This window comes from Salmo salar, chromosome ssa04 (genome assembly GCF_905237065.1).
Source record: "Salmo salar chromosome ssa04, Ssal_v3.1, whole genome shotgun sequence".
Taxonomy (NCBI): domain Eukaryota; kingdom Metazoa; phylum Chordata; class Actinopteri; order Salmoniformes; family Salmonidae; genus Salmo; species Salmo salar.
In genome coordinates, this window is record NC_059445.1 from 25,561,826 (window position 1) to 25,587,881 (window position 26,056).

At 40.0% G+C, this 26,056-nt stretch overlaps 1 protein-coding gene across 10 annotated transcripts; it reads left to right on the top strand.

Annotated features, from left to right (window-relative positions):
* Positions 1-12,008: 12,008 nt before the first annotated feature.
* Positions 12,009-21,947, top strand: LOC106602779 (SLAM family member 5). 10 transcript variants are annotated; one of them, XM_014195637.2, is made up of 6 exons: positions 12,009-12,322; positions 17,619-17,933; positions 18,027-18,308; positions 18,493-18,546; positions 18,990-19,060; positions 21,637-21,947. In XM_014195637.2, the coding sequence occupies exons 1-6, from the start codon at positions 12,253-12,255 to the stop codon at positions 21,772-21,774; spliced, it is 930 nt and encodes a 309-aa protein (XP_014051112.2). In that variant the 5' UTR covers positions 12,009-12,252; the 3' UTR covers positions 21,775-21,947. The 10 variants fall into 10 exon arrangements, with proteins under 10 accessions (XP_014051112.2, XP_014051116.2, XP_014051111.2 ...); XM_014195636.2 differs by having other exon boundaries at positions 12,012-12,322; positions 18,430-18,546; XM_045716754.1 differs by having other exon boundaries at positions 12,015-12,322; positions 18,493-18,550.
* Positions 21,948-26,056: the final 4,109 nt, after the last annotated feature.

Consider the following 26,056-nt stretch of genomic DNA (forward strand, 5'->3'; position numbering starts at 1 on the left):
GCAAGGAGGAGCAGGAGAAGCACTGCCAGAGCCCTGCAAAATGACCTCCAGCAGGCCACAAATGTGCATGTGTCTGCTCAAAAGGTCAGAAACAGACTCCATGAGGGTGGTATGAGGGCCCGATGTCCACAGGTGGGGGTTGTGCTTGCAGCCCAACACCGTGCAGGACGTTTGGCATTTGCCAGAGAACACCAAGATTGGCAAATTCGCCACTGGCGCCCTGTACTCTTCACAGATGAAAGCAGGTTCACACTGAGCACGTGACAGACGTGACAGAGTCTGGAGACGCCGTGGAGAATGTTCTGCTGCCTGCAACATCCTCCAGCATGACCGGTTTGGCGGTGGGTGAGTCATGGTGTGGGGTGGCATTTCTTTGGGGGGCCGCACAGCCCTCCATGTGCTCACCAGAGGTAGCCTGACTGCCATTAGGTACCGAGATGAGATCCTCAGACCCCTTGTGAGACCATATGCTGGTGTGGTTGGCCCTGGGTTCTTCGTAATGCAAGACAATGCTAGACCTCATGTGGCTGGAGTGTGTCAGCAGTTCCTGCAAGAGGAAGGCATTGATGCTATGGACTGGCCCGCCCGTTCCCCAGACCTGAATCCAATTGAGCACATCTAGGACATCATGTCTCTTTCCATCCACCAATGCCACGTTGCACCACAGACTGTCCAGGAGATGGCGGATGCTTTAGTCCAGGTCTGGGAGGAGATCCCTCAGGAGACCATCCACCACCTCATCAGGAGCATGCCCAGGCGTTGTAGGGAGGTCATACAGGCACGTGGAGGCCACACACACTACTGAGCCTCATTTTGACTTGTTTTAAGGACATTACATCAAAGTTGGATCAGCCTGTAGTGTGGTTTTCCACTTTAATTTTGAGTGTGACTCCAAATCCAGACCTCCATGGGTTGATAAATTGGATTTCCATTGATTATTTTGGTGTGATTTTGTTGTCAGCACATTCAACTATGTAAAGAAAAAAGTATTTAATAATATTATTTCATTCATTCAGATCTAGGATGTGTTATTTTAGTGTTCCCTTTATTTTTTGAGCAGTGTATAATAATTCAAAGCTGGCTTACATTTGTAGACGATCAGGTACCTCTATTACGCTTGGGAATACTTGAACAGATTTCTTAATTAAAAATCACTTGGAGCTGATTTCCTGGTGTTTTCTGGCTCAAAACAAAACGATAATTTTGATTCCAACACCTGGTTCTAGCTCTTTTGAGGTGTAACAATGCAGTACCGTAGAGAGTACATTAATTCATGCAAACACTGTTCATCTGTGCTCATCCATGTTCTAGCTGTTTCTAGCTTCTCGAGTAAACAAATAAGTCCTGTGCTTTCTCAGATGTGCGGACCTGAATGATTAGGTAGCTAAACTAGCTAGCTACTGTTTGCTATTTTTCTGGCACATGCAGAATCAGATTTATTGCTCTACAGTAGCTAGCTAACGTTAGCAAGCGAATTGCCATTTTGCTGAGAAATACATAATATGCTGTAGATAGCGCTAGCAACTATTTCTCTCTTCTTGCCCATGTGAAATTATATAGTGTATTAAGAGAAGAGTAATGGGTTAGCTATAGTTAATAATAACCTCACTCAATTATATTTTATCAATAGTCTCCAGTATTGATTAGAAAACTAATGACAACTGTTAACTTGCTGACTAACGATAGCTCGTTTCTTGCATGTTCTGTGTCTTAACTACCTACAAACAGTAACATTACTTTAGCTAACACCAAACAGTTAATGCCCACTACAATTTTTTTAATATCTAATTTCTAGAAAATGTATAACATTAAACTATATATTTGTAACTTGCTTTTCTATCTTGGTAGCGTTATAAAAGTCTTCAACAATGAATAGTTACTTAACGTTAGCTACATCAAATCAAGAGTACACCCCACATTCTGTAATTGCATTTTTGACTGCCCCCCCCCCCAGTTTTTTCATGTGATATAAAATGAGGTGACGGCGTGTTTTAGGGCCATGCGGATGCCTCCGAGCGGTCGGGTAGGCTGTTTCGAGTGTTCATCCGACTTAATGTCCCCCCCACTTCTAAAACCAAAGTTGAGCCCCTGATATTAGGCAATATGCTAGATGTAGTATGAAGAGAGCAGAGTTGGAGAGACTTTCTCTTGAGCTATTTCTATAGCCTACCTTCTAGAAGTGGGAAGATTCACAGCAGGGTCAGACAGCCAGGGAAGACCAGTCTACGGAGCTCAGGTGAATTTTGCAGTATATTCAGTGAATGATACTAAGTTCCTTCTTGAATTGATGGGTAGACCTACAGTAGCTACATGACAGCTGCTTAAGCTTAAAGCTACAGTCTGGGATCTGGGAATAATGGTAATTTCAATTATTATTATTTATATTCTTGGATAATATCATGTATAAATGTACACCAAAGTAAGGCTCGGTTTGGCTGGGCGGTCAAGCTGAAATTTGATATAGAGGATGTCTTAAAGACAGTCAAAAGTTAAGTCTTTGTACTTTATTTGTAAGAGTTGTTCATTTGTTAGGCTATTGGTTAAAGGTGCAACACAGTATTGATTATTTAATATTGGGGTTGTATCCTGCCTGGTTGGCCCTGTCCGGGGGTATCGTCTGACGGGGCCACAGTGTCCCCGACCTACCCCTGTCTCAGCCTCCAGTATCTATGCTGTAGTAGTCTATGTGCCGGGAGGCTAGGGTCAGTCTGTTATATCTGGTGTAATTCTCCTGTTTTATCCAGTGTCCTGTGTGAATTTAAGTATGCTCAATCTAATTCTCTCTCCCTCTCTCCCTCCCCTCCCGGAGGACCTGAGCCCTAGGACCATGCCTAAGGGCTACCTAGCCTGATGAACTTTGGCTGTCCCCAGTCCACCTGGTGGTGCTACTGCTCCAGTTTCAACTGTTTTGCCTGCATCCCGGACCTGCTGTTTTCGACTTTCTCTCTCTCTACCGCACCTTCTGTCTCAACCTCTGAATGCTCCTGAGGTACTGACCTGTTGCACCCTCTACAACCACTGGAATTATTTGACCCTGCTGGTCATCTATGAACGTTTGAACATCCTGAAGAACAATCTGGCCTTAATGGCCATGTACTCTTATAATCTCCACCAGGCACAGCCAGAAGAAGACTGGCCACCCCCCAGAGCCTGGTTCCTCTCTAGGTTTCTTCCTCTATAGGTTTCTTCTGGTAAGTATTTCCAAGCCACCGTGCTTCTTCATCTGCATTGTTTACTGTTTGGAGTTTTAGGCTGGGTTTCTGTATAGCACCGCAACATCTGCTGATCTAAAAAGGGCTTTATAAATACATTTGATTGATTGATTGATTGATTACCGGGTGGTAGCCGGCTAGTAACAGTGACTAAGTTCAGGGTGGAGGCCAGCTAGTGGTGACTATGTAATAGTCTGATGGCCTGGAGACAGAAGCTGTTTTTCGGTCTCTCGGTCACAGCTTTGATGCACCTATACTGTCTCAATCTTCTAGATGGTAGCAGGGTGAACATGCCGTGGCTTGGGTGATTGAGCGCCTTGATGATCTTCTTGGCCTTCCTGTGAAAGCGGGTGCTGTTCAGTAGGGCAGGCAATAAGTTGAGATCTCGTGGTTGTATGTAAACCAAATGTAAGTGTTTTAATACACAGCAATTAAGTGCTCTGAAACACTCAACCTAAATATTTGTGTTTTTAAGAGTGTTGTGAAAACACTTGTAGAGATTTCCGTTTATGGAAAAGGTAGAATCAAAACATAAATTATCTGTTTCTCATACAACCAATGGTTTAGAAATGAAAATGGTTTATATTATTTTATAAAATGTTATATATTATATTATATTATTATTATTTGATAATAAGGGCTTATTGAGAATATTTTTTGTGGAATTCCACCTTTATTTTTTCTATGCTTTATTTAAACAGATTGGAAACAGGAGGGGCAGTAAGATGGTACATTGTGTTGGAATTTTACCCTCAACAACATAGCCACACTGTAAGAAATGATTCTGGGGTGAATTGAAATTAAATAATAAAAACAAAACGTATACTTAATAAAAATGTATGCAAGTCATGCAGAGCCTGTGGTCTAGTGGACAGCGGTAACACATCCAGCTTAGTCACTTCACCCTCTCCCCACTGAAGATCGGGGTTCAATACCCTGCCCTTCAATCTGTTTCTCCCCTCTGTCATTTCATAACTGTCAAAATACCCCAAAATATATATTTTAAAACATTTATATAAGTAATTTAAATGATTTGTTCATTTCATTTTACCAAAATAATGTAAGAATAAGGCCATGTTAATGTGTTGCTCAAAATGTAAGACTCTTTCAGGAATATAACCAAAGAGAGAGAACATTTTATGATTGAACTCATTAACGTTTTTGGTTTTAATTACCTTGCATTTCTTATCTTGTTTTTAGACGATTGTGGGTAATAAAAAAAATACAGATTTCATGATTCTTTCACACAATGTTTGCATCATCCAAAGTGATATGCTACTATGCAAAGTCTTCACAGGGACACCAGTCATAAGCTTTAAGAAATGTCCTACCCTAAATTACAAATTAGTCCCCAGCTACCTTCCTGGTGACTCTCAAAAGACTTGGCTAGACCACAAACCCAGGGGCTCTTTTAAATGCAACCAGTGCAACCACAGAAAAAGTACTTTGTTGACACAGCTTCTAAAACCGTTTATCAAGTTAAGTGTTTAATTAACTGTAAAACTACTCATGTCATCTACAAATGACATGAGTAGTTTTACAAGGTATTCTTGTTCCGCTTAGCGGAACACAAGTATGCCATACGAGTAGGCAACGAAGACTACCCCATGACAAGGCACTACAAGTCCTTCCACTATGGCGACCCTGCCTCCATACGAGCTATGGGTATGGATCATGTTCCGGACTCCATTAGAAAAGGGGACCATCCTAAACAGCTAAACCAAAGGGAAAGCTTTTGGATTTACAAACTAGTGACCAGTAAGTTCCCTGATTTAAATGAAGATGAGGATTTCTCACCTTTACTGTAATCGTGAGGCGTTCCTTTGCTGTCATCTAGTGGACATATTTCATTATTGCCCTCAACATGTTGAGACTCCTTGTTTGCTGTGGTCTAGCAAACTATAAAATAGGTGGCTCTCCTACTCTTACCACTTTGCCCCATCATATTTAATGTTTTTTTTTGGGGGGGGGTCCGATGCTTCTAGCCTTGATTACCACTTTGAAAACATATCTACAGTATTTCACTTTATAATGTGTATAGTATTGCTTACTTGGTGTCGTCCAATGAGTTCTGTAACCACTCCCTCTTCAAATCAGGATTGATTGGAAAACGCTGTTCTAAAGACGACACTGTATTATCGTATCTTTGTTCTCCCTGACGAAGGCCATGCAGTCAAACCACGTCAGAGTTTGTCATCTTTGTTTCCAATGAACATACCATACAAATAAGGGCATTATAATGAATTATATGAAGAGTGCCTTGGTCCTCCTTTCTTTTTAATGTTGTATGCATGTTTGAAGAAAGAAAAGTATATTTAGATATTAGTATTAAGCTTGATGTGCCATGACGGGTAATGGATCATGATGAACGGACATCAAAACCAACAGGCAAATGAATGTTCAATGAGGACAGCACCCATTCCCAGAATCCAAGATTGTCAATGAGAAGGAATGTGTGGTATCGGTGGAGAAAGCTGTGTGTGTTAATTGTGGAGGTGCTTAAGGGGCTGGAAGATCGGAGGTGTCCAGTGAGAGAAAGGCAGATTGAGGTTGCCAGGGTTGGAGTAGTACAGAAAATGAATTATGCCGAAGCAGTGAAGAGAGTGGTAGAGGACGATGTGCTTCTTCTACACCTGCATTGCTTGCTGTTTGGGGTTTTAGGCTGGGTTTCTGTACAGCACTTTGAGATATCAGCTGATGTAAGAAGGGCTTTATAAATACATTTGATTTGATGTGTACAGGATGAGGGATAATGAGAGGATTCCTGTGAGTAGGCAGAGACCAAGAGACAGTGATGGGAAGAACATGAGCTTCAGTAAGGTGGGCTTTTTAGCATTTATAGCCATGGTTGTCAATTATACTGCAGAAATGGATCGAAAGTCACAGAAAATATAGTTTGTGGAGGCAGAGAAGTACTTGGGATTGCAAGGATTTACTGCAGAACAGCTGCAGGGGGGGTTGAGGGGTAGTGTTATATCCTCTCAGGCTATTGGATGGGGGTGTTTTTTTTTAGAGAGGGCTAATAGTTGTCAGGGCAATTTTCCTTTACCTTTTTCCAAATGTTGTAGTTTCGTATTAAATAACGGTATCAATAATTTCATGTAGGTAGGTGGGGAATGGCCTCACACACCAGTACGGTGGTGCTGTTTGCAACTAAAAGTTGGATTCGATCCACCAACCAAATCCCGAAGAAGAAGAAGAATTATTGTCAATGGAAGAGGCAAGTGCAATATCTTGCAGGTCAACCTCCCAGTGGAGGCTCCTCAGAGGAGGACTGTCCTCCTCAGTGAATTTCATACGAATAAAAATAGTGAAACATTAAAAAAGTTATCCTTTATAGATAAAACTATAATAAATATACAGTATTTATATTCTGACATTGCTCGTTCTGATATTTCTTAATTGCTTTCTTTTTATCTTTGGGATTTGTGTGTAGTGTTATAATTAGGGGGTAGTTTTACAGTCATGTTACACTGCATGTACAAGTGGGTAACCTGTACAAGTATGAGGTGTGAAATGGAAATGTGATTTTATGCATATCCCACTCCCCCTGAGACACCCTCAGAGAGTGGGGGTCACGGCCAGGGATCAGCCAATATTGACAGCGACCCTGGAGCAATTATGGTCAATTCCTTTGCTCAAGGGCAGAACAACAGATTTTTACCTTTTGGTTACTGGCCCAATGCTCCAAACCGCCATGCTACCTACAGTAATTGCTCTGTTGGAGCTTAGAAACAAGCATTTCACTGCACCTGCAAAAACATCCGTAAAATATGTGTATGCTACCAATGATATTTGATTTGATTTTTGATTAGGAGCACTACTCTCCATGGTTTCATTCCACAACCATGCTGTTTTGAGACTTTCTGCTTTTACAGTGTAGTTTCACACAGCAGCCATCCCTAATCTTTGCTAAGACTCCACCATAGGGAAGAGACAAATAAAGCACTTACCATATCCTCAAAATGTCAAACTCTATACAATTAATACTACTTTATTTGGCATTAGCCCTACTCTGAATCCCAAAATGTTAACACTTTCATGAATCTAGTTTGAACAGGTTTTTGGTGCTCGTCACCTTGGCCGTGTGGGTGATGATATCAGTCAGAGATGGTGTATTTCTCCAAGCCCCCGTATTCTATAATCTGTGTTACTCTGCAGCTCCACCACATCCTGTCTATCTTAGAGACAGAGACCCTTACTACGCTACTCCATAAAGAGAAATAAACATCATTCATCATACCCCTTGTATCTTAAAATGATTTTATGAGCATTTAATCCAACTAAGATACTATTGGTGAGCTTGTGTTGGTGTACTTCACAGCAAAAAGAAGATAGTTTAAAACCTTGAACACATCTCAAACACATCTCTTACCCTCCTGTCTGTGCATGGCAACCACACTTTCCAGTTCCGGCTAAGCCTGGCAAATCATTATTACCACACGATTCAAGCACTGACTCTCTCTCTCTGACTCTCATTGTGTCTGTCTCTCTTTCCTCTTTTTCTATCTCTCTCCTCTGAAAGTGAGAGGAGAGGCCATATAATGTTAAAACGTCAGCATGCAGCTAGAAAGTCTATTCAGTATACATTGTAAAATACTTACGAAATTGAGCAGACACTTTTATACAAAGTGACTTACAGTCATGTGTGCATCCATTTTTTATGAACGGGTGGTCTCAGGAATCAATCCCACTATGCTGGGGTTGCAAGGGCTATGCTCTACCAATGGGATATGGAGGACTACGCTCCCCTGAGAACTAACAGAGGGACACTTTGATAACAGGTCACAGTTGGAAGCCGTCCTATTGCCTCTGACCACAGAACAACAGAAGTTATTTCCCTTTCTGTTCAGTTAAAACTAAACTTAGGTTAAAGGTTAGGCACAGGAGTCCTTCATTTGACCAGTGCTGTAAAGTATTTAAGTAAAAAAATACTTTAAAGTCCTACTTAAGTAGTTTTTTTGGGGGTATCTGTACTTGACAACTTTTACTTTTACTTCACTACATTCCTAATTAAATGTATTTACTTTTTACTCCATACATTTTCCCTAACACCCCAAAAAAGTACTCGTTTTCCAATGCTTAGAAGAACAGAAATGGTCCAATTCACGCACTTATCAAGAGAACATCCCTGGTCATCCTTACTGCCTCTGATCTGGCAGACTCACTAAACACAAATGTTTTGTTTCTGAATGATGTCTGAGAGTTGGAGTGTGCCCCTGGCTATCCATGAATAAAAAAAACAAGAAAATGGTGCCATCTGGCTTGCTTAATAAAGGGAATTTAAATTATTTATACTTTTACTTATGATAATTAAGTAAATGTTTGCAATTAGATTTACTTTTGATACTTAAGTATATTTAAACCCAGATACTTTTAGACTTTTACTCAATTAGTTTTTACTGGGTGACTTTCACTTTTACTTGAGTCATTTCCTATTAAGGTATATTTACTTTTACTCAAGTATGACAATTGGGTACTTTGTCCACAATTGAATTTGACTAGCTTACTAGCACAGATCTGACTTGTAGGTCACTCTTTATGAGAGTGTCTGCTAAATGTGGGTGCAGGGGACTGAGAGCATGGTTTGTGGTGTCAGCTCTCTTGCGTGAGAGAAGCTGTGCAGAGATAGAGGAAGGTACCACATCTCCCCTATAATGAGAATGACAGCGACTGACCCATATAGGCTACTGACAACAGAGAGAACAAATAAGCGATAACCACACACTGACAGAGATGGCAATAGAGAAGCGTACATGCACACACTAACACACGTACACAGACAATATAAGAGTGTTGTGGGGGTTGATGGAATCCATGTATGTTGACATGTTCATTTTGATTCATGTATTTGTGTAGTTGTACTTGAGCTAAAGCAACCACAAGGCTCCCACTCTCTCTCTGTTTGTGGGTGTTGTTTTGAGACTAACATCAGGGCCTTATTCAAAGATTATTGCAGAGTGGTGTACAGAAGAGGTGGCTGTACAGTATGTTCTATACAGCACATTTCTATCAGGACCACACCATGCTCATAGAAAGAGACATGGTACTCTGATCTGATTGAGGCAACATGTGTAATAACTTTCAAATACAGTATTGAAAATATGCAGTTTTCATAGCATATTCTTTTGAACTGTATTTATTTGTCTTGACATATGAACTACCATTTACCATTCTCTCTAACGGACATTAACACTCAGTAACTTTCATTGTATCTACATTATGCCCAGGCCTGATACCCAGGTGTTCAGGTAGTTTTCCTTTCTATCTAATGCATCATATTTCATAAGCTGTTTTAAAATATGGTGCAATAGATAAGCAGCAATAGATAAGCAGCAGGTGATGGCTTTATCAATCTGTCATAAAGAGCAGGGTCTCCCAAACTCGGTCCTGGGCCCCCTCCCCCTGGGTGCAAGTTTTGTTTTTTGCCATAGCACTACACAGCTGATTCAAATCACCAACTCATCATCAAGCTTTGATTATTTGAATCAGCTGTGTAGTGCTAGGGGGAAAAACAAACCAGCCCCAAAGGGGGGGGGGGGGCCCAGGACCAAGCTTGGAAAACCCTGATCTAGAGATACACCAGAATAACCTGTTCAAGTGTCAAAACACCTTGATATCCTATTCAATGTAAACACATGAGATCAACCACAACAACCTTCTGAATAACACTTTGAAAATAAATATTTTTTCCAGTGTCATGAAAGCAAAAATATCTACATTATTACAAATTGTTGGATTTACTTTTCTTTACAACAGTTATTCTACTGTATGTCAAGTCATATTACAGCTAAACAATAATACACAATGCTACTTTTAGTGTATTGCAACACACACCATGAAGGGAATGAGAGAGTCAGAGACCAGTAAAGTTATATGCAAATATGATATTGATGATACATTCAGCACTGTATGTCTGATTGTGGACGGGGTACATTTTTCATTTTAAACGTTAAAGCAGTTGATGAGCTCTTTGCCAAGGCAAACCTTAACCCCCCACGCAGCTTGTTTATCCCACCCACCCCTTCCAAGTAAAATCTTCTAGCTTTCACAGATCTCTGGTTACCCCACACAGGCCCCCAACCCTCCCACAATCTGAGGCAGATGTTTTCTTTGTTCAGTCACCTGCAGCCCAGCCTTAAATCAGGGAGATTCCAAAGACTCTTCCAAGCAGCATTGTGTTACAAGTCCATTGGTTTTCCATTTCAACCAAACTACTTTCTCTCACCAACGGTAAGTTGTTGGTTGCAAAGCACTGTACATCAAAAGTGATTTTTATACTCCCAAGTGACGATTTAAATGTACAATTTATATCAATTTGTTTGTAAATGTTATTCGAACATCACACATAAGATGCAGTGTTTTCTGCTGAATATTTGTTGTGCATTTTGTTGTAGAGAATTCCAGCCTAATACTAGCTAGCAACTTACTGTGTCTGGTGGGGGGGTTTGTATATTTTGTACAGTGCGTGAGTGCAGAGTTGGATGGTGAGCCGTGCATTGCATGACGTGCAATTTTGTGCTGTTCCTATCAGATACATTGTTAAAGATATTATATTGTATATTGTAATTGTATTATTTTGGTAACTACATTGCCCAGTGAACAAGCAACAAACCAGCATGCGTGAGTGCAGAGTTGGATGGTGAGCCGTGCATTGCATGATGTGCAATTTTGTGCTGTTCCTATCAGAATAAAGCTCCATGACTGGTGTTACAAGGTGGAGTTCGTGTCAATGATTGATTGTACACAATGCAAGAAGAGTACTGTTACATATATACCTCACACAATAGCACACAGAAGGCTACCATACAAGATAATGCAAACTGCAAACAGTTCACAGTGAAATTCTCTTTTCTCCACAAGAAGGTGCTCTTTAATCTGTGTCCCTTCCACGGGACGGTTGAGCTAATGTAGGCTAACGCGATTAGCATGAGTTTGTAATTAACATGAACATTTCCCAAGACATAGACATATCTGATATTGGCAGAAAGCTTAAATTCTTGTTAATCTAACTGCACTGTCCAATTTACAGTAGCTATTACAGTGAAATAATACCATGCTATTGTTTGAGGAGAGTGCACAATTGTGAACATGAAAAGTTATTAATAAACAAATTAGGCACATTAGGGCAGTCTTGATACAGAAATGCGATGGTTCATTGGATCAGTCTAACACTTTGCACCTTCACTGCTGCCATCTAGTGGCCAAAATCTAAATTGCACCTGGGCTGGAATAATACATTATGGCCTTTCTCTTGCATTTCAAAGATGATGGTACAAAAAAATTCAAAATAATGTTTTTTTTTCCTTCTTTTTATTATATTTTACTAGATCTATTGTGTTATTTTCTCCTACATTCCTTTCACATTTCCAAAACCTTCAAAGTGTTTCCTTTCAAATGGTACCAAGAACATGCATATCCTTGCTTCAGGGCCTGAGATACAGGCAGTTAGATTTGGGTATGTCATTTTAGGCGAAAATTGAAAAAAAGGGGCGGATCCTTAAGAGGTTTTTAACAACCTACACTGTGGTTTGTCACTACATAACAAGTCTACTAACCGCTCTATTTATCTCAAGAGGGATGGGTATTATAATGTAATGAGCTCAAAGCTGATGGCAGTAATGGATTATCCAATTTCTCACGCATACTTCTTCTCCTAAGCCTCCATCTCCACAGGTTGTTGTGATGTTGATGATGTGATTACTGACAGGGTTTGCAACTACACCACTGTAGATGGAGTTGTAATGTTATCTCTCTACCTCCAGAGGGAGAGACAGGCTGGTGATGAGATCAGGGGTGTAAACATTGGTCCAAACAGTTTCAACTAAAACAGCAGTTTCTATTGGATATATTCAGTTATATCCGTCCCCGTTCTGTTTCCTTCTTTTTAAGAAACGTTTTGCAACAGAATCGTCTTAATGAATACATCACAGAGAGCTGCTGGTCTGGTTGAGTCTATTCTCTCCTCTGTACCAGGACAAGATCACATCTTTCCAGTTCTTCACAACACACACCACTGAACAGCTGAAGATTTAGAGGAATGAACCATTTGTTCGGATGGAGAAGGCTTGCCAGACTGACGTTCATGCTGCTATATTTTGTCATTAATGGTATGTTTCTTTTGTTTTTACTGATTTGCTGCACTAACTAAAATTGTATGTGGGAGATGATAGATAAGTAGCCTAGTGTTTTTATTTTTAAATGTTCAATGTTTTAATTAGTAACATTGGTCAAATTCTAAAATGCTAAATCATTTAAACAGTGCAACATTTACACTGTGTGTAGCCTATTGCTAAGACTCATTCCAAAATAACATTCCTCTCTCTCTCTCTATCCTCCCGTATCCTGTCCGAGCATTAGACAAATATTAGACAGTAAGGGATAGATAACAACGGAGAGTAGGTTCTAAAACAGAGTTCTTTCGTGGGAAGAAAGAGGTGTAGGATATAAAAGTTTGTGATCTATACACCAACTACAGAGTATGCCAATACTTTATTGATTCATAGACTCATTTAGATTATTAATATTTTAGAAACAACAGGCTGACAACCTTTTATAGTTCTCTGAGACTGAGACTGTAGCTTGTCATTTGAAACTAATTTGTGTTCTATTAGAATTTTGGCCAAATGACAGAAGTCACATGTTCACTGTGTTTAGGCTCACAGTGCCTGCCTATTGATGTTTGAAAAGACTAATGCCTATGGATGTGATAGTAAAACATGCACTTTTATGGTGTTGGGACTTGGGAATTCCATGATGAATCATTGAAGGACAATGGACATGGCTTTATCCCCAAAATGAAGAAATTATTTAATGGATATCAATATCTAGAAGTCATTATGTAAAAATAATATTCAGACTCAGTGGTATTTAAGCTACATTCGAGTGGGCCATTAAACAGGAAATGTTTGTGGTTTCCTGTCATTATGTGGTCAGAGGCTGTCTGTTACATAGATGGATGGAAGAGCGACAGGCAGGTCGTTGGAACAGGCAATGTACTTTTTTAAAAAGGTCATGGTCTGGTCACTGGTCAGCCCAACACAAATTTGATGTTCCTCTGGTCATAGCGTGGGACAAAAAAACTGTGTTTTTAGGGTGTAAGTGTCTAGCTTGAATGTCTTAAACCTGAGAATGAAGACGTTCAAGAGCTATAAGAGCAACACTGCATGACCAAAAGTATGTGGTCAGCAGTGGTGTAAAGTACTTAAGTAAAAATTCTTTAAAGTTCTACTTAAGTTGTTTGCTCTCCTTGTGCAGGGCTGCATGCCAAGAATTTGGACGTTCAATGAAAATGAGAAGATCCACCTTGATTTCTTTGTACTTTTGTTGCATAAATTCTGCTCTTAGGGTATCTGCTTGCTCTTTCTTTATATTTTTTCCTCCCTGCTTCACTGGCAATACCTTCTGCATTTTGGATTGTAAGGTTGCTGAGTATGGGCTTGTAAATGTATCCATCTTAGTTTATTACAGCTGGATACAGTATATGTTACAGTTGGTTTGCACTTGGCTAGTTGTAGCTAGATGTTTCTGAATGTAAACAAAGCCTACCACGATTGTTTTCTGTCTGAATTGTTTTCTCTTGGTTGTGTAGGTTTAGGTACTAGTTTTTCTGTCCTTTGTCCTTTTTGATTGTCCTTTTTGTTATTTGTTAGCTAGCAGCAGGTAGCCAGTAGCTAGAAACTCTTAGCAACCTGTAAACAACTGTTAGCTTGTTAGCTATCCAATTGAGTTATCTGGATAAAAGTTGTCTTCCGATGTTGTATTCTTAATCCTTCTTTATCTTTCACTCACTTGTTTTTCTCAAATGTACAATTCCTCAATCATTTGAAATTTGATATCTTAATACTAGATATTAGGAGCTCATCATTTTACCAGCTGCTCTTGGAACAATAACTCAGTAACTCATAACTGATGTTTTGAAATTATCTGTCATTTTCCATTGAGAAATATATTTCCCTACAGAAATCATTGCAGTTGTGCAGTTGCACATGCTGTTTTATTATATGGCTACTGCAATAGCGGCGTCCAAAATAACACAGTTAGAGTCACTTTTGTAACGGCAGGGTTAATATTATATTATCCTGTACAATTCAGTAATTGTGTAGTACAGGGGTAGGAAACCCTGTTCCTGGAGTGCCTCAGGTAATAGAGGATTTTGTTCCAACTAGGCACCACACCTGACCAGCTGAGCTAATTGATCAGTTCAGTTATTACCTAAATTCAACACACCTGTGGTTGGTTAAATGAAAAACATGAATAGCCTGCGTCACTCCAGGACCATGGTTGCCTAACCCCTGGTGTAGTGGTTATGTCCTAACGCTGGTTATTTTGCAGTTATACTGCAGTTGCTCATTCAAAATAACCATTATACTGCAAATACTGTAACTGCAGTTTCACAATTGCAGTGAGTTACAAGTTGATGGCATAGCCAATGCTTTGTTGTTAATTGGTGTCAGTTTTACTGTTACAGTAGCCAGCTGCAGAAATAGCCCCTCAACCATTGCATACTTTTTTTTTTTAACTGTTTTTCTTCTCATAAGTCGCTGTCTGTGTGTTGTCTATCCTTTGTTACAATCCCTATGGCGATGCTGAGAAGTATGTTTATCCTAAACGAACAAGACTTTGGTATGTGAGTATGTGTGGGTGAGACATAAACTCAGAAAGATATTAGGCTTATACCGTATACATACTTTATTATCAAGTGTCTGGAGTATGTAAGCCGGAGGCTAGCTTCATTGCGCTGAAGAACATGCAACACTAGGGAGGCTATCACCACAATGTTCATTGTCTCATCACCAATTTGTATAGTTAATTTGCTTAGAGAATGTGAAAACAATGTGGAAAATCTGTAGTTACACTCCTAGGCCTACCCACCCATGCAAAATAGCCTTCCTTTTCCCAGTGCAATTTCACTTTCATTTTTAGAAATCCAAAGACCCCTAGCAGGTCTACATAGATCAGACAACTGTAAGAATTATAAGAGTCACTGGTAGACCTTTTGTCACGGTTGTTGTCGGTGAAGGAGGACCAATACGCAGCAGGTACGTGTATGCTCATCTTGATTTTTATTAACTACAAAAATGAACATACAAAATAACAAAACGAACGAACAACTACAAACAGTCTGGTAAAGCATACGGCTTACACACAGAACAATCACCCACAAATAACACATACAAACACACCCTAATATATGGGACTCTCAATCAAAGGCAGATAGACAACACCTGCCTTCAACTGAGAGTCCCAACCCCATTCAACCAAACATAGAAACACACACACTAGACTAACCATAGAATAAACTAAACATAAACCAAAACCCGGAAATACTAAATCAAACACCCTTTACACAAACACACCACCCCGAACCACATAAAACAAATACCCCCTGCCACGCCCTGACCAAACTACAAAACAATTAACCTTATATACTGGCCAGGACGTGACACCTTTAGCATTACTGAGAACTATTCTGTTCGCTGCAGTTTAACATATTCATTTGCAGTGGAAACATATTTCACCACATAGGCCTGTGTGTGAGACGGGACTCTGTACGCAGGGAAGACTGTGTGGGGCTGCTTCTCAGTGTGGTCAAACCACTAATGTAACAGAAAAAGCAGACCACACGATGTGACAGACTGATGGGAAAGGAAACCAGTCTGTGTTCACAAGCAGAGACACAGTCACATATTCAGATACACAATGTATACAGTTCGCTATTGGAGGACAAATACATTATGTCCGTAGCGTGTGCTTGAGTTTTCTTCTATCCACCTGTAGAACTAATACTGAAAAGTTGTTACTGTACAAGCCCAATAATATGCTGTTGGGCCTATGAGCCTATAACCAGATTATTAAGCTAATGATCTGGGTAACCTAATGCCTAATTGGTTACATTAAGACTATGTTTCCTCTGAGGATGTGACACTGAAACATTTGTTCTACCTTACTCAACACCTTAAACCATATAGTAGTGGGAAGTAGGGGTGCTGCAGCACCCCCTGAAAAATCAGAAGTGGAAAAAATATATGTATTTTTTTCACAAAAGTAGTGCACTGGGCCTTTAATAGTCGTGTATAAGCAGACTGATATAGCCGTCTGTAGTGCGGGGAAAAAAAACATCCACCCTCCGTCAATGAAAAAAATAGAAGAACCCCCACACCCAAACTATTTCCTGCAGCTGTGCCTAAAACCTTAAAATCTTTTGCAGTTAGCACTTTTTTATTTAGGAAATAATTATTATTACATTTTGAATGCTTAGCAGGACAAAAAATATATTTAATTCACACACTTATCAAGAGAACATGACTGGTCATCCGTACTGCCGCTGATCTGGCAGACTCACTAAATATAAATGCTTAGTTTGTAAATGATGTCTGAGTGTTGGAGTGTGCCCCTGGCTATCCGTAAATAAAAAAAAGAAAATTGTGCGGTCTGGTTTGTTTAATATAAGGAATTTGAAATGATTGATACTTTTACTTTTGATACTTAAGTATAATTTAGCAATTACATTTACTTTTGATACTTAAGTAGATTTAAAACCAAATACTTTTACACTTTTACTCAAGTAGTATTTTACTGGATGACTTTCACTTTTAGTTTTTATTATGGTATCTTTACTTTTATTCAAGTATGACAATTGGATACTTTTTCCACCACTGATTATTGATATACATTACTTCTGTCTAGATAATTACATTTGAGTAATTTAGCAGGCACTTTCTACAGGCTACAGCTGCTTATAATCAGAATATATTTGCAGTGTCCATATGTACAGAATTCCTGCCTCTTTCCTACTGCGAGTAGGACAACCATCATGCCCCTGATCTATTTTTCTGTGTTCTCAACACAAAACCTTGTTTCAACAAATAACACATAGGCTAATGCCTACAATAGTCCTCTATCATGCTGAAATGTTCTTCTGACCCTGAAATTCAAAGGATAAGATCTAGGCTATTTAATCATGTTAGGTGGTAATGAAATATCTCTGTAAAGTCATGTCTTTTTCAGTGATATCATTGACTTTTATTTTGGGGGAAAAACAACAGTCAATTGGGGAGAACTTCCCTCACTCAGAGAATGCATTTCCATATGAACTTAATTTCTGACAAAATATTCAACTTCTAGTCCTAACAATTATTTCTTGACCCCAACCATCACATTAGGCCTGTAAATAACTAAGAAGGACTGTGATACTCAAGTCAGTAGTGTCATTCCAGACATTGCAGACGTGCAGAAAAATGAACTAATTATTGAATGTCATTGTCATCTTCAGTGCAGTCTGACATCAGATCACAATATCATATGGATGCAGTTACTGACATGTTAAACACTTATCCAGGTATTGTGAGATTTAGTGTGTGACTGCAGTCATTGTGTTGATATTGAGTCTCTCTCTTTCCCCAGTACTCTGTGCTTCTCAGCAAACAGACCAGTCTGAGACTCAGCGGGTGAAAGGCATCGTGGGACAGTCTTTCTCTTTTCCAGAGAGGGTGATCAAGTCTGGCAATTTACTTTATGGAGACCTTGGCAGTATTGCAAATGTGTACCCTGGTAAACAAGGCAAAATCACAATGGAGAAGAGATTTGAAAACCGCCTCCACTTGAACAATGTTACAAGATACTTCACTCTGTCAGAACTTCAGATAGACGATGCTGGGGTTTATACTGTGGAGAATACAGATGAAGGAAAAAAAACAAAAATTCAGCTCACTGTATACAGTAAGTGTGTGCGTGTGCGTGTGTGTGTGCTGTATATTACAAACACATTTAATATAGGTTCCAATTCCAATTTATTCATATTTTTTCTTCCAGATGTTGTTTCCAAACCTCAGTTGAGAGAGTGTGACAGCAGCTCCTGTAGTGTTGTGTGTTCTGTGGAAAACGATAAAGAGGTGACCTTGACCTTGTACAGGGGAGAAGAAATACTAAACCAGACCAGCAGTCCTGAACTCACCACCGATCTATCTCTCCGTTTGGAGGTAGAGGGAAAGAACTACAACTCCACCTACAGCTGTGTGGCTGCTAACCCTGTCAGCAATGAGACAGTTCATGTCCCAAAATGTTGCAGCGAAGATGGTCATCCTAATGATGCAGGTAAGAGACATTTTGAATTAAAGCCATCCAGAAAATAGCAATTACCAAGTGAAAGTGAAGTGTAGTTGAGCTCATTCAAAACATACTTTGCAAAAAATAATTACCTTGCGTTTTATTTCAGACAGTGATGAGATGACTGGGGGTTTGTTTATTATTGCTGCGATCTGCGTTTTGGTTGCCTCAGGGCTGGTTGGACTTGCAGTCTATCGAAAGAAGAGTAGAAATGGACACTCACAAGGCAGGTATTTATCTTTTAGAGGTGTGAGGTCACTTCCCAAAGTCAAAGCATGCTTAGCCTTTTTTATTTAAAAAATGTACAATCAAGGGCAGTGTTTTGGAAAAGGTTGGAAATGTTTGCTTGAACACAGGATGCAGGTCAAATAAAGTGTCATATCTTCCACACTTCATCTGCTTGGTCAGACAGCGTCGTTATCCCAGACAACTTCTCAAAATGTTGAAAAAGCAGAAGGCACACACACACACACTCTGACAATGATCACTTGAATAGCTTGGCTTATCTGACACCAAAATGGCTGCAAGCACAGACCAGTACTCATAGTAACAAATGAGTCCTGAGTGTTTACAGAACCTGTCCTGGGAGGGTGAGCGTCTGTATGTCTCTGTCAGTTAGTGACACCTCACCCTAGCCCTATATTTACTTTACTTTATTTGTCTTCTTAGATTCATCCGAAAGAGTGCAAGCTGACATTGAGTATGCAACGATAACCCCTAAAAAACGAACAGATAATCAGGTTAGTAAAAATGCTACAGGCTGATTGAAAATACAGCAGCTTTTGCAGCCCTCATGTCTACAACTGTAGGCTTTAGCTCTGTGCCAGTGTGTTAATGTGGTCTTGAGTAGCAGAGGCCACCTGAGTTTGATACACGGCCAGCCTTCCCTGTAGCTCAGTTGGTAGAGCATGGTGTTTGCAACACCAGGGTTGTGGGTTCGATTCCCACGGGGGGCCAGCACAGAAAAAAAAAATAAAGAAAAAAAATCGATGAAATGTATGCATTCACTGCTGTAAGTCGCTCTGGATAAGAGCGTCTGCTAAATGACTAAAATGTAAATGTAATGTCATTGCAACCAGTTTTGCCCATATGATATGGTTGGGTTGCACAATGAGAAGCCACACAGCACATATGGTGTATCGGAGTGCCAGGTCTAGGTCCAAAAGACTACTTAACAGCTTCTACCCCCAAGCCATAAGACTCCTGAACAGCTAATCAAATGGCTACCCACACTATTTGCATTGCACCCCCCCCCTTTTTACGCTGCTGCTACACCCTGTTTATTATCTATGCATAGTCACTTTAACTCTACCTACATATACATACTACCTCAATCCTCGACTAACCGGTGCCCCCGCACATTCACTCTGTACCGGTACCCCCTGTATATAGCCTTGCTATTGTTCTTTTACTGCTGCACTTTAATTATTTGTAACTTTAAAAAAATCACTTATCTATTGTTTACTTAACACTTATTTTTCTTAACTGCATTCTTGGTTAAGGGCTTGTACAGTAAGTAAGCATTTCACTGTTGTATTCGGCGTATGTAACAAATAACATTTGGTTAGTAATGCCTTTAGTCTTTTACAGTATTTGCAAAGTCTGTGGACTTTTAAAGTAAGGCTTCGTGATTCCTCCCACTAGCTGTAGAAAAGGTTCTAGATGTGCTGTGTTGACTGTTGAGTTACCTACTGCAGAACAATGAGAGTAGACACAGTGTTGCCAACTTAGTGATTTTGTCGCTATATTTAGCAAGTATTCAGACCCCTCTAGCGACACATTTAAAAAAAAAAATCGACTAACGACACATCGAGCGACTTTTTCTGGTGTTATTGGAGACTTTTGGAGACTGACGTGAAAGCACATATCGTTCTTACTCTTCTCAACGAGCAGCGGGTGCTGCCGTGGGCCCCACCCCCATCCCAAAGCACTCACAGGCGGCCAAGTCCTCGCGCAGCAGGCGCTCCCAGATGCAGTCAGAGCAGGAGATGTTCACCTCTCCGAGTCCAGACTGCAAATGAATCGCGTATGCAGAAAGCCGCCGCTGCGGGATGTAAATGTAAAAGGTTCTTTGTCTAAAATAAATCACTACACAAAAATAAATCACTGCATTTGACTCACACAGCCTCAGTCACTTACTCACCTTGTGTACTGTGTGTGTGCCTCTCTGTGACATAAGCTAAACTTCTAGCTGGCTAGCTCATCATGTCTCAGTCTAAACTGTACACTCAAAAATACAGAAAGGACTGGGAATCAAACCCTGAATTCAAAGGCTGGTTGAAACCGTTTATTGGAGATGATACACGGGCACATGACAACTCAAAAACATACTCAAAAGGTAAAGCCTGATAACAGTTCCACCCAAAACAAGCTGCCATTTATGGTTAAAAAAATTTGACTCTGCAAAAAAGGCTGAGGCCACCATGGCATTAGCTATTGCTGAACACTGTTCCATGCTGGCATGTGATCACATTGGAGAAGCATGTAGAGCTGCTTTCTCAGACTCCACTACTGCTACCCACTTCAAAATGCACAGGACAAAGTGCACAGAAATTATTAATGGTGTTCTAGCACCATACTTTCTGAAAAAGTTGGTCGCAGATGTGGGTGACCAGCGTTTCAGCCTCTTCCTCAATGAGTCCACGGATGTAAGTATTTCCAAGGAACTGGGGGTTGTGATAAGGTACTTTAGTGGCACCAAGCAGACAATTGTATCAACATTTCTGGGGCTTGATGAGTTGGAGGGAAGAGATGCCAAATCTATAGCCCGTGCTGTTGTGGCTTTCCTCGAAGTGTGGTCTTAAAAAAGAGAAACTCCTGGGGATAGGGACTGACAATGCCTCTGTTATGACGGGGATTAACAATGGGGTCCAAAAAGGGCTGAAGGAGGAGTATGGCCTCAAATATCTGGTTCTTATTCGATGTGTGTGCCACTCTGCAGCTTGCTCATTTGTAGTTCTAAACATATTTGGGGTGTATTTTACTCACTTTTTGTCTCTCCCACGACGTTATTCCTCTCTCCTACAGCGTCCATCACAATTACATGCACATGGCAAATTAGGTGACTATGTCATTTAGCGACTTTTAGAACAGCCAATAGCTACTTTCCTTACTGAGGAGTTGGCAACACTGAGTAGACAAGAGAGTGTCAGGCATATCCTGTTTCCTTCCTCTGGCACAACGTTTATAATGAAGAAGCATAAGATCCTTTTTTAATTGTGTTACTTTCCTAACCTCTTTTATCTCCCCTCTCTCTGCCCCTTCTTTCCCTGTCCCTCTCTGTCCTTCCCTCCCCTACCTCCTTCTCCCTGCCTAGGAGGAGCGAACAGATATACCGGAATTGGAGTCGCACAGAACAGATATACCAGAATTGGAGTTGTGTACCCTGACATCAGTTTATGATACACTCCTGTTACATCGCAATGCTGGCAGCGGGGATGTTGACACAGCATGAAGGAGAAAAACGGTGGGATAACTCACATTCTGTAGAGGACGGTTTATCATAAAGAGGATGTTGAAACAAAATGAAAGAAAAAAAATATTCATTCTAACAACCTTTTAGAGGCACAGTTGTTAATGGAGAAAAATCCCCTGGAACTGTTGCGCTGATGTTATAGTTTCAGGCTTTCTTTGTAGGTCATTCTCACAGACCTGTCAAATAGAGGACTCGATGACATCCACTGATAAGGACCAATTCAATAACTATGCATTGAGTAAATAGCAGGATCGGGATAATCCCTCTTTTCAAGTGTATTTTGTCCCAAATCCCAATGTATTGGTTAAAACAAATGGAACATATCTTTTAAAACAATTCACTAGTGTGTTTGCAATGCTACTGCTGTGCCAAAGCTTATTTTCAATATTGTCTGTTCTGTTGTTTAAATGTAGGTGCCTCCCCTGTATCTTTTGAGCTGGTCATTGTTTAGCTTGCCAGCGGATAGCAGCTGTGTACATAATATTAAAAAAAGCAGGCGTTTGAGATAAAGCCACCTACTCCTTAGAACCAATGGCTGTTAGGCTCCTTTAGAAACAAAAGGTCCATAAAATGTTTTCCTTTCACCATGTATGTTGTATCGAAAAAAAACTTGCTGAGGGATAGATCTTGATTTGCCATTTGATCTTGAGTGACATTTTCCTCTTAACGCTTTTCGCAAAAGGTAGGTCTGGGCTAAATTGTAGCTCTTAATTAGCTTGTTTTGTTTATTATGATGGAGCATTTATTGGTTGTCCTTATCTATGTAGCACATCCTCCCTTAAGAATGCAATCACTTTTTCCTGCAGACACTGTACACTCTCTTTGTCACGTCCTGACCATAGTAAGTTAATATTTTCTATGGTAGAGTAGGTCAGGGCGTGACAGGGGGTGTTGGTCTGTTTTTTATTTCTATGTTCAGTTTCTAGTTTTGTATTTCTATGTTGGTGTTTGGGTTGATCTCCAATTGGAGGCAGCTGATCCTCATTACCTCTAATTGGAGGTCATATTTAAATTGTTTGTCCCACCTGTGTTTGTGGGTGATTATCTTTTGAGTAGTGTGTTTTCCTCTCTGCGTCACGGTTTGTTGTTTGTGTTTCAAGTGTATAGCATTTAGTTTCACGGAATAAATAAATGTGGAACTACGAACACGCTGCATTTTGGTCCGATCCTTCAGACAGCCGTGACACTCCTATCAGAGCATGTCGTGCTCTATCTACATTAGTGCAGCCTTTGTATATACAGTGGGGAGAACAAGTATTTGATACACTGCCGATTTTGCAGGTTTTCCTACTTACAAAGCATGTAGAGGTCTGTAATTTTTATCATAGGTACACTTCAACTGTGAGAGACGGAATCTAAAACAAAAATCCAGAAAATCACATTGTATGATTTTTAAGTCATTAATTTGAATTTTATTGCATGACATAAGTATTTGATACATCAGAAAAGCAGAACTTAATATTTGGTACAGAAACCTTTGTTTGCAATTACAGCGATAATACGTTTCCTGTAGTTCTTGACCAGGTTTGCACACACTGCAGCAGGGATTTTGGCCCACTCCTCCATACAGACCTTCTCCAGATCCTTCAGGTTTCGGGGTTGTCGCTGGGCAATACGGACTTTCAGCTCCCTCCAAAGATTTTCTATTGGGTTCGGGTCTGGATACTGGCTAGGCCACTCCAGGACCTTGAGATGCTTCTTACGGAGCCACTCCTTAGTTGCCCTGGCTGTGTGTTTCGGGTCGTTGTCATGCTGGAAGACCCAGCCACGACCCATCTTCAATGCTCTTACTGAGGGAAGGAGGTTGTTGGCCAAGATCTCGTGATACATGGCCCCATCCATCCTCCCCTCAATACGGTGTAGTCGTCCTGTCCCCTTTGCAGAAAAGCATCCCCAAAGTATGATGTTTCCACCTCCATGCTTCACGGTTGGGATGGTGTTCTTGGGGTTGTACTCATCCTTCTTCTTCCTCCAAACACGGCAAGTGGAGTTTAGACCAAAAAGCTCTATTTTTGTCTCAGACCACATGACCTTCTCCCATTCCTCCTCTGGATCATCCAGATGGTCATTGGCAAACTTCAGATGGGCCTGGACATGCGCTGGCTTGAGCAGGGGGACCTTGCATGCGCTGCAGGATTTTAATCCATGACGGCGTAGTGTGTTACTAATGGATTTCTTTGAGACTGTGGTCCCAGCTCTCTTCAGGTCATTGACCAGGTCCTGCCGTGTAGTTCTGGGCTGATCCCTCACCTTCCTCATGATCATTGATGCCCCACCAGGTGAGATTTTGCATGGAGCCCCAGACCGAGGGTGATTGACCGTCATCTTGAACTTCTTCCATTTTCTAATAATTGCACCAACAGTTGTTGCCTTCTCACCAAGCTGCTTGCCTATTGTCCTGTAGCCCATCCCAGCCTTGTGCAGGTCTACAACTTTATCCCTGATGTCCTAACACAGCTCTCTGGTCTTGGTCATTGTGGAGAGGTTGGAGTCTGTTTGAGTGTGTGGACAGGTGTCTTTTATACAGGTAATGAGTTCAAACAGGTGCAGTTAATACAGGTAATGAGTGGAGAACAGGAGGGCTTCTTAAAGAAAAACTAACAGGTCTGTGAGAGACGGAATTCTTACTGGTTGGTAGGTGATCAAATACTTATGTCATGTAATAAAATGCAAATAAATTACTTAAAAATCACTCAATGTGATTTTCTGGATTTTGTTTTAGATTCCGTCTCTCACAGTTGAAATGTACTACCTATGATAAAAGTTACAGACCTCTACATGCTTTGTAAGTAGGAAAAATCGGCAGTGTATCAAATACTTGTTCTCCCCACTGTGTCTGTGCTAGCACAGGTTACTGTGACCCGGAAATACAAAATCTGACGATACCATAGTGAGTTGCACTGTAGGCTATTTCATATTATACTACTCTATTTCAGAGTAGTTACTGAGACTGAATATGAAGATATAATTCACTTTTCAACTATTTTAAAATAATCTCTTTACTTATTCAAACTGATAAAAAATAAACATGTTGTACTGAGCTTCAATATATTAAGTCAACGACTTACCCATACATTTCATTTTAAGTCATAAAATGTGTATATTTCCTGATGTTTAACAGTCATCAATACATCAATACCCATGCTTGAAATATATAAATGTTTTACATACCCTATCACAACTCAATATGATGGTATATTACTCCATTCCCCGTTTTATGTTTTTGTTGTCATTTAAATCTTTGTAAACAAATAATGCATTGCTTCAGAATACCTGTGTAAACTATCATTCCTTGAATCCACAGCTGCTTCTATAAGTTTGAGAGTGGAAACATTTCTTCAGAAACATTTCTCCAGAAACACAACTCCAGATTGTAGTTTTAATGTAACCTACTTCTAGGGTCAATAGGAGAAACCACTGTAATTGGTTGGTGGATTCTCTATTTAGCGAGTTTAAGTGTGTGACCTTTTGTTCTGTCACTTTGCATGCCAGACAGCTGTACATTTCAAATTTAAAAACAATGACTGTAAACAGTGAATTAACTTTTTATTTAAAAATCCTATACATTTCCAGCTTTGTTTATAGAAAACGTTGGTCTTTTCTTCCAATCCTTTTCCTCCATCTAGTGGTTGAATGTTTTTATATTTCAGTATACTGTATACTGTACATAATGCACAGTGTTTCACTCTGAGACAGTATACTGTAAATTGTGTAAGTGTATCTTAAATCATGTGGACTCAAAATGTTCCCTAACAACCTTTCTATGCCTTAGACTGTGGTCATGCATTTTTGTGCCAATGTGCCATTATTATAACATTATTGTGAGTAAACATTTAAACATTTGTGAAATATGCCATGTCGATGCTATTTGGTAGCAAAACATGAGCCTCATTTATCATTCTGTGTATTTATGTTATGCATGTTCATTTTAATATTGTTATACTACTGTGTTATTGATTTTGTATTATAGATATGTTGTGTTAGAGTAGTGTCATGTCCTGACCAGTAAAAGGGGTTATTTGTCATTGTAGTTTGGTCAGGGTGTGGCAGGGGGTGTTTGTTTTGTGTGTTTTGGTGTTTTTGGTTTAGGTTCTATGTTTTCTATTTTTATGTTTAAATCTAGTTTTCTATTTCTATGTTGGGTTTTTGGTAGGATCTCCAATTAGAGGCAGCTGGTTGTCATTGTCTCTAATTGGAGGCCATATTTAGTTGAGGTTTGTTTCACTTGTGTTTTGTGGGTGGTTATTTTCTGTATAGCCTG

Coding starts and splice junctions, on each gene's coding strand:
- LOC106602779 (XM_014195636.2), top strand. CDS start 12,253: ATGAACCATTTGTTCGGATGGAGAAGGCTTGCCAGACTGACGTTCATG. Junction 17,934..18,026: donor AATTCAGCTCACTGTATACA/GTAAGTGTGTGC, acceptor TTTTTCTTCCAG/ATGTTGTTTCCAAACCTCAG. Junction 19,061..21,636: donor AAAAACGAACAGATAATCAG/GTTAGTAAAAAT, acceptor CTCCCTGCCTAG/GAGGAGCGAACAGATATACC.